This window comes from Bidens hawaiensis, unplaced genomic scaffold (genome assembly GCF_021521415.1).
Source record: "Bidens hawaiensis isolate Kalapana, Puna unplaced genomic scaffold, B.hawaiensis_p1.1 tig00026291_1, whole genome shotgun sequence".
NCBI classification, from domain to species: domain Eukaryota; kingdom Viridiplantae; phylum Streptophyta; class Magnoliopsida; order Asterales; family Asteraceae; genus Bidens; species Bidens hawaiensis.
The window spans coordinates 133,031-142,044 of record NW_027494235.1 but is presented as its reverse complement, the minus strand read 5'-3'; the positions used below and the strand labels follow the sequence as shown (position 1 = coordinate 142,044).

At 36.7% G+C, this 9,014-nt stretch overlaps 1 protein-coding gene across 1 annotated transcript; it reads left to right on the top strand.

Moving 5' to 3' along the window:
- Positions 1-5,190: 5,190 nt before the first annotated feature.
- On the top strand, positions 5,191-8,397 carry LOC143573286 (ABSCISIC ACID-INSENSITIVE 5-like protein 5). Its single transcript, XM_077058208.1, has 5 exons — positions 5,191-5,319; positions 5,831-6,855; positions 7,310-7,378; positions 7,491-7,520; positions 8,138-8,397. The coding sequence occupies exons 2-5, from the start codon at positions 5,863-5,865 to the stop codon at positions 8,210-8,212; spliced, it is 1,167 nt and encodes a 388-aa protein (XP_076914323.1). The 5' UTR covers positions 5,191-5,319; positions 5,831-5,862; the 3' UTR covers positions 8,213-8,397.
- The last annotated feature ends 617 nt before the right edge of the window (positions 8,398-9,014 follow it).

Genomic DNA, 9,014 nt, shown 5'->3' with positions numbered 1-9,014 from the left:
GACCCCAACTCCCCAAACGTATAAGAAAGCAATGCAACACCTAAAACTTTAAACAACACAAAAACAATACATCATAACCACCTATCTAATAACATTGTTTATGTAAATAATAACCTTGTTTATTGATTAAGCACTGTCCCCAGCTACCAAATGTTGTGACGATAATGCCAAATATATAAATTGTGTTTCGGTATATTAAAAAATAATGTCAAAAAGTATACTGGATTTATATCTAAAAGCATTTCGGTATATTAAATTATAAAAATAGAAGCGCTACTACAGGATAGCGGGTAAGAGATGAGTTTTAGCGATAACAGTTTCATACATGATTTTATAATCATATATGATATTTGTAAGGTATTCATCACACACTATCGGTTTTGTGGTGGCACGGTAGTTTATGGCTTTATCTCGTTGAAAATTATTCATTGCGTTGCCAATTCACGAAACCCCATCTTTCACTCACCTAAAACTAACTTGAAAAATAAAGTGTTCAAACTACATTTACGATACATTCTCTATGATTTTAAAATTGTATCAATTTCAATGTATTTAGACCATTGAAAAGTGTACCAGGAGCATTCACATATTCTGCTCTAAAACTAATTTTTCTATAAATTATTAGTAAAATGTAAAATAGCATCTAATTTACCTTCCCATCCAATTCTCTAAAATAGAAATATGGTTTAGAGAAATTAAACTTCTTATCTACTTATAAAGACCAAAAGTCTATAAGTTATTGTGCTGAAAATATAAAAATAATAAAATAAATATATGTGAGTATGATAAAAATAGAGATAAAGAATGAAATGCGTTTAGATAAAATTGTGTATTTTGCAATGTTTTCATAACCGGATCGAATAGTGAACTGGACGGGTAACCGATTCACTGGGAGTTGAACCGGTTAGACCGGTCCGAACAAGTTTTGTCTAAAAGATGACGGTTTAAGGCTGAAAAAAAGATCGTAAAAAATATATTTTTTTTCATAGTAAACCGGTCCGGTTTTCTGGTCGGGCCAGCGAACCGGTTTGAACTAGAGGTGTTCAAAAAAACCGGTTACGGAACCGGTTTGGGCGGTTAACCGGAAAACCGGTTTTTTAAAAACCGGTTTTTTTAAAAACCGGTTTGACGGTTTACGTAACCGGTTTACGTATCGGTTATACTTTTTGGAGCCAAAACCGGTTTTATAACCGGTTATAAAAAAAACCGGTTTTTTTTAATAACCGGTTATTAAAAAACCGGTTAACCGGTTTTTAAAATAACCGGTTTATAGCCGTTATAAAAAAACCGGTTAACCGGTTTTTTAATAACCGGTTAACCGGTTAAACCGGTTTTCGAACGTTACCAAACGGCTTTATAGCCGTTTTTTTTTTTTTGCCCGTTTTTTTTAGCCGTTTTTTTTGGTTTTTTTACCCCCACAAACATCTATATATAGTTTAGGTTGGGTATTGGTTAGATCACACTTGATTATACAACTCCAAAAGCTCTAAACGTTTATTTCATACGCGATTATAACTCCAAACGCTCTTCTTTCGTAGTCGTTTATTTCATACTCGAGTATACCACTCTTAATTCGTAGTCGATTATCATGGCCTCCCAAAGTGCTGCTTCATCGGTCAACATGGGTGCCTCGAACACGGGAGAAACCGTCGTTCGGGTCATCCCCACGAAACGAAACCAAGATATTTGGCAACATTTCGACCTATGCGAAATGTCTAACGGAACCCAAAAAGCTAGGTGCAAACATTGTTTGAAGTTTTATAACAAAGAAGCAAACTCCAGTTTAAGAGCTCATGTAGAAAGGCCCTCTTGCAAGGTCTTGAAGGACGAATCCGGAAGTAGTTCGCAGCCGGAGATGACGAATCAAGGAACGGTGTTTACGTACGACCTTGAAGCGGTACGTCAACAGTTTGGCAACTTTGTGATTCAACAATCACTTCCTTTCAACCACTTCGACAACCCTCAATTCACGGAGATGATGCAAAAGTATGTTCAACCACGCTACCAACACGTAAGTCGTTCGACCCTTAGAAGAGATATGCTTAAAGCATGGAAAAACGCTAAATCCGAACTAATTTCATACTTTTCAAACTTACAAACTGGTGTGAACTTAACAACGGATGTGTGGTCGGTACCTAATGGTTCGCCCGACTCATACATTTGTGTGACGGCTCATTGGGTTGACCCCCGGTCGTGGCAAATGATGAAACGAACCGTTGCGTTTCAATTGTTTGATTACCCGCACACGGGTAGAAATATTTTTAAACTCTTGGATAAAGTCATTCGACAATACAAGATTGAAGATAAAATCTTTTCAATATCGTTTGATAACGCGTCCAACAATACGGCCGCGGTTGGCCATTTAAAATTAAAGTATAAACCTATTTGTGATGGAGCGTTTTTTCATAGCCGATGCATTGCACATATTATCAACTTGGCCGTGCAAGATGGGTTAAACGTGATCGAAACGCAAAGAAACAATTTTAAAAGAATGTTACGAGATGTTTTTAGCAACAATAAAACATTTTCAAGATACAAAAAATTTTGTGATGAAGCTAATTGTCAATGGTTGGGGCCCAATTGGGATTGTCCAACAAGATGGAACTCGACTTGTGATATGTTTGAGAAAGCCATCCAACAAAAAGAATCACTAGTTGCGTTTCATCAAATAATGTCAAGTAGGGGTAAATGTGCACCGTACGATCCTAGAAACTGGTTATTGATTGAGATCGTTACGGAGGTTCTTCAAATTTTTAAATCTTGCACAACTAGTTTATCCGGGGTTTACTATCCAACAAGCCCCATTGCTTTACCAAAAATTGCTGTCATGTGCACAAAGTTGACTGAAATTCATTGTAGGGGTGCACCTTATTTTGATATGGGTGCAAAAATGAAAGAAAAATTTATAAAATATTTTCAACAACTACCCGCTGTTTTGACCTGTGCGGCTGCGTTAAACCCTTGCATCAATGTTGGTGGTGTTGAAGCTTTAATAGAAAAAATTTGTGATGAGCTAGGGTTAAACGACGATCAAAACCCCTATTATAGCCAAACTTTAAAGAATGATTTCAACACCACATTGGCAAACATGTATGATGTTTACCTTACAAAACACGGGTCGTCTTCCCAAATTCATGACTCGTTAAGAGCTGTTGCCCAATCCCAATCCCAAACCGACCTTGAAATGGGGATGTACTACATGATTTGGGAAGACGCCGGTAAACGTCAAAGGGTAAACACCCCAAGCAGTGAACTTGGAAGGTATGGTGGTACCAACTTTGTGAAACACATGACTCCGGATGAATTTAGAAGTCTTGATTTGCTGGCTTGGTGGAGAGGTAAGGAGGATGAGTTTCCGATCCTCGCCGCCATGGCCAAAGATTTACTAACGGTCCAAGCTTCCACGGTAGCTTCGGAGTCTGCTTTTTCTGTTTCTGGCAGGGTTATATCGATTAGGAGGACTCGACTCACTCCAGCAGCTGTAGAGATGTCGATTTGCTACAAGGATTACTTGGACTCTTTAGACAGGGCACAACATCAACGCTCACTCGAGGGGGAAATGGACTATGAGGCGGCCTTGTATGAAGACGAGGTCAATCAAGGACACATTCAACCAATGACCGATGAAGAAGCCGCGTACGACGATTACCTAAGGAATAGCTCGGGATCGGGGTAGCGAAGAAAATGAGTAACAAACATCAACTTGTTAATGTAATCGTGTCTAAGCATTCTTTAATGTTTGTATTTTTGAGTTACGAATATGCGATAACGATTTAATGTTTGTATTTTTAATGTAAAAGCTATAAATGAAAGTTATGTGTTTTTAATCTTCCAAGCAAAGAATGCTAACAACGAAACCCTAAACCCTAAACCCTAAAAAAAAAAAAAAAAAAAAAAAAAAAAAAAAAAAAAAAAAAAAAAACCGGTTAACCGGTTAGACCGGTTATTAAAAACCGGTTATAAAAAAACCGGTTTAATAACCGGTTCTAACCGGTTTTTAAACCGGTCCAAACCGGTTTGGCCGGTTTGAGTTTTCAGCAATAAAAACCGGTTAATAACCGGTCCGGTTATTAACCGAACCGGTTTTTTTCTGGATAAAAAAAACCGGTCCGTTAATAACCGAACCGGTTTTTTCAAAAAAACCGATTTGTGCACCTCTAAGTGAGAGGTAGGGGGTTCAAACCTCACTATCACCAACTTATATGGGAGATATGAGGGATGACCCTGGTTTGCCAGGGTTCGAGTCCTGATCTCACCCGGTTTTACCGGCGCCTCGCTGTCGTGCCGTTTGGCGAGCGTAGGGGTCGGGTTTTATCCGGTGAATCCCTCAACAGGTGGACCGCTAGGGGCTCCGTTCGTCCGGACTAGTGGCCGGCTCGGGCTACCTTTAACCAATGGGGGCCGCGTACGGAGTACCCGGCGTTACTTAGTTGGCCGTTCAAAAAAAAACATTAGAGTTGGTGTTAGATATACATGAGAACAAATAATAGTTATAGTTTTGGTAAACCCAAAATTAACACTTAAATTCAAATTACTACGTATGATTAAATTTTAGAAATAGTATGTTTTGTATTTTTGGCCCGGTCGAGTGGTATTGAAGAGAGAAAGTTTTTGGATTAGACTTGAGATTCTATGTTTTGAGTGTTTAAATTGGTGGAAACATTGCATAACTTGTTTTCATGTCATTTCTATAAAAAATTAAGTTTAGCTTAAATCAAATATTTAAAATGATGTTTACTAACATCATTACCATTTTAATTCTTAGTGAACTTTGTTTGGTTTGGTTATGAGCTAAAATAAATTTTTTAACCGATATATTTTTGTAATTTAGTTTTAATCGAATCATGAATTGTTCAATTTGATTAACCAGTAACTTTAAACATGAGCTATTAATAGCTATTTTTTCAATTAATAATAATAAATCTAATTATATCATGAGTTAGATTAATACCAACAATCAAGTGACAACCAGTTTGTTATCTATAAAAAAATACAACAAATCTTTTTCAACAAATAACACACCATGACCGTCTTAGACCCAATCATTCCAAAAACCATCACGTACTAAACCAAATATTTTTACCATAAAAAAGGTAATGGTAAAACCTAATATTTTACTAATACAATAAAGAAAAGTAAAAAGCTAGTCCCACAACTTCTAAAATTAGAAAGTGAGCCACCCATAAAAAGCTTCTGCAAACCCAAACCACACCAAGATTCCATATTAAGCCACTCACCCTCATCACCAATCACCACTCCCAATTTCACACACACCAATTCCATTATATTCTTTCTTACATACTAACCAAACCTATTCACGTAAGTATTCAATTCTTACTACATCTTTTCACTCTTAATTTCATCTTTTTCATCACTAATTCGATCCAACTTAATCATATTCGTGTTATGGGTCTCGTGTTTTTATTCAATTTTAGTGATTCGAGTTTAAAATCCGGTTAAATTGAGCTAATTTATACGTGGGTTTGACGAAAAATTGGGGGTTTTGATCGTGATTTCATAATTAGGGTTTTGTAATTTAGTAATAATTTTACGAACCCATGTTTAGAAGTGTAGAATTAAGTTAATTTTGTAATGAGATGACTGAATCTGTGATGGGTTTTTGTTAATTTTGTTAATTTATGATAGAAGTTGATCTAGGGTTTCAATTTTACCTAATTTAGTATTTGGGATTGTTTATGTTAATCTTGTTTAAGATAAACCTAGTTACTGCCCGTGGACGTAAGTCAGCTTAGACCGGGCTGCAGTTGTTTGTGTTTGTGTGTGTTGCTTAACCGAGATCTTGACAGTTTTTTGTTTTGGTGTTTAACAGTGAGTTTTTATTAGCTTGAATAAGATAGAATTATGAACTTCAAGAACTTTGGGACTCAGCCTGCCGTGGCTGCGGCGGATGCTGGTGGCGCAAGACCGCCAGGGGGGTTCCATTTAGCTAGACAAGGGTCAATATACTCCTTAACTTTTGATGTGCTGCAAAACACTATGGGTGGTAGCATTGGTAAAGATTTTGGATCTATGAACATGGATGAGCTGCTAAAGAGTATTTGGAATGCTGAAGAGGTTCAAACAACCGGAAACAACACTGTTGGCGGTCAGGGTGGTGGTGCTGGTGGTGATGGTGGCGCGACTATACACCGTCAAGGATCGTTAACGTTACCGAGAACGTTAAGCCAGAAAACTGTTGATGAGGTTTGGAAAGATATTTCGAAAGAGTTTAGTGCTTTTGGTCAACCGAATTTGCCACAAAGACAGCAGACTTTAGGGGAAATGACTCTTGAGGAGTTTTTGGTCAAAGCTGGAGTTGTAAGGGAAGAAACTCAGTTTTCTAATTTGCCAAATCCCCAAAATACCCCTGGTTTTGGTACTATAGGGTTTCAAAATGGTGCAAATGCTAATGTTAATGCTAATGTTAATGTTAATAACAGTAACCAGATTGCATTTCAGTCAACATCTAATCTACCATTGAATGTCAATGGAGTTAGATCTATACAGAATCAGCAACTGTTTCCAATTGTACCGAAGGGTAGTCCGGTAATTAGGAATGGAATGATGGGTGTTTCTGTTACTGATCCAGTGATGAATAATAATATGGTTTCTGGTGGAGTGGTGGGGTTAGGGGTGCCCGGCGCAGTTGCAGTGACCGTGGGGTCGCCTGCGGTTTCATCAGATGGAGTGGGGAAGAATAATGGTGAAACGTCTTCGGTTTCGCCTTCGCCTTATGAGTTTAGTGGGATTGTGAGGGGGAGACGAAGTGGGACGGTGGAAAAGGTTGTTGAACGGAGGCAGAGACGGATGATTAAGAACCGTGAGTCGGCTGCTAGATCACGCGCTCGTAAGCAGGTTAGTGTTGTTTTTGTTGTTTTAAGGTACCATTTTTTGAGTTTTTGAATTCCTTTCGGTTTACCATTTGGGCTTCAAACATTTGGTCTAAGAAAATCGTTCGGTTTTGCGTTTTTTTTTCCCGGTTTAATCATTTGGGCCAAACCCAAAATAATGAATTTGAGCCTAAATTTTTTGGTTAGTTAATAGTTAATTGATTATTGTACATTTGATTTAAAATATTTGGGTTACATCTTTTGGGCTAAAAGAAACATAATAGTTTTTATAAATTACTTAACATTAAAATTTAAAGATGAAAGATCATACATTCGGTTTCAGTCTTTTCGGGTTTAATTACATACAAAACCGAATTTGAACCAAAAGTTCAGTTTCTATGAAAACATAAAAACCAAACTGTCGGTTTTTGTTTGTGTTCGTTTTTTTTGGTTATGGATTTCTTTGTGGCTTTTTGTAGGCCTACACTATGGAACTGGAAGCAGAAGTAGCAAAACTGAAAGAACAGAATCAAGAATTGAAAAGAAAGGTTAAACTGCTATCTTTTTTTATATATAAAAAAGATTTGTTTGTTATAAAAGATTAAGTTAGAATCTTACCAACTTGATAGCCTTGTTGATGACATTGTTTATAATATGCAGGCTGAGATGATGGAAAAACAACAGAATCAGGTATTATTCTGTATTATCTTTTTTTGAATGGTTTAACTTTAACTGAAAAAATGATTGAACCGAACAATTATACGAATGAAGTTTTCTTGTCCGTGCTCGTTCGTTAAGAAAGTGAACATGTTCGTGTTCTTTTATGTTTGTTCGTTAAAAGTATAAACGAATGGTTCATGAACGTAAACAAATGTACATGACTGAACATAGATGAACTAACATAACTGAGTTAAAACCAATTAAAAGTAGATGTGAACAAAAATGTGTTGGGCCTAAAAACATTATAAAAACTAGACTAAATTGTAATGGGCTTAAATATTTAACTGAATATATTAACGAAAGTAAATGAACAAAGGTAAAGTAGTGGGTATAAATGAATGCCCATGAACATAATCGACTTTAAGCTAACGTTCACTAACATAAATGAACTAACGAGACATGTGTTCATGTTCATTCGTTAAGCTAAATGAACAAAAACTTATGTTCATGTTCGTTCATTTATTAAATAGACGAACCTCCCGTCAATTGGTTCACGAATGGTTCACTGAACATTCGGTCCGTTTACATGCATACTTTTAAGTATCAAATGATTAATCTTTTGCACTATACTTTTAAATAAATATCAGGTTATTGAAATGATGAGCACGCAACCCGGAGCAAAACGTCGCAATCTGAGAAGAACGTTGTCGGGTCCATGGTGAAGGTGTGCACGAGGTTCTACAAGGTTTCACAGGGGTGAAATGGGAAGTTTATGTGTGTGTACATATTTGCTTAGAAAGAGGATTTAGGGTTAGAACTGTGTAAGATGAATTTGAAGTTATATTTAAACCCCATTGTGACATCAAGTAGAGAAAATACAAGGTTAGGTTACATATTTGTTGGCAAATCATGTTGTGCACGCCATGAGTGTGTTACATGTTTTGTTGTATTTGGTTTTCTATTTAGATTAACCATCATTGTGAAAGTGGCAGTTGGGCCCACTTTAATTGAAATAAAAGCCATCATCTTTTGCCCAAGTGCTTATAAAACTTTTCTTTTCTTTTTTTTAGGGAGTTCTTTTTTATGATGGTATTTGGATAATTTGGAGTTTGATATTTTCTCTAAAACGACATGTTTTGACTTGACCAATGAATAGAATCCCGGCTACCTGGATAACTCAATGGCATGGTAGAAAAAGCGGAGATGTTTTAGATTAATGGTTAATTTTTTTTTAAAAAGTGTCAAAAGAGTTGGCCCGACCCTTTCTGCATTTAGTGCCCACTAAAAAAAATGACCTTGATTCCCCAATCACCATACCCACCCATTTGGGTCTTTTTTGGTCTCAAGTCCCAACCTTCGCTCTCACCAATGAAAAGAGCTTAGCAGAGAGCATGATAACTCAGGAACAATATATAAGCCAATAGAGGTACGGGTAGTGCAGGTTAAAACATGTTTTGTTTTGAGTCAGAATAGGTAATACTTTATACACTCAATGTTATGTTGGCCCATAAATTTTAACTGGCT

Bases quoted from the DNA above. Each gene is read 5' to 3' on its own strand.
- LOC143573286 (XM_077058208.1), top strand. From the start codon at position 5,863: ATGAACTTCAAGAACTTTGGGACTCAGCCTGCCGTGGCTGCGGCGGAT. The intron at 6,856-7,309 runs GTTAGTGTTGTT...GGCTTTTTGTAG, and splicing joins GATCACGCGCTCGTAAGCAG to GCCTACACTATGGAACTGGA. The intron at 7,521-8,137 runs GTATTATTCTGT...AATAAATATCAG, and splicing joins TGGAAAAACAACAGAATCAG to GTTATTGAAATGATGAGCAC.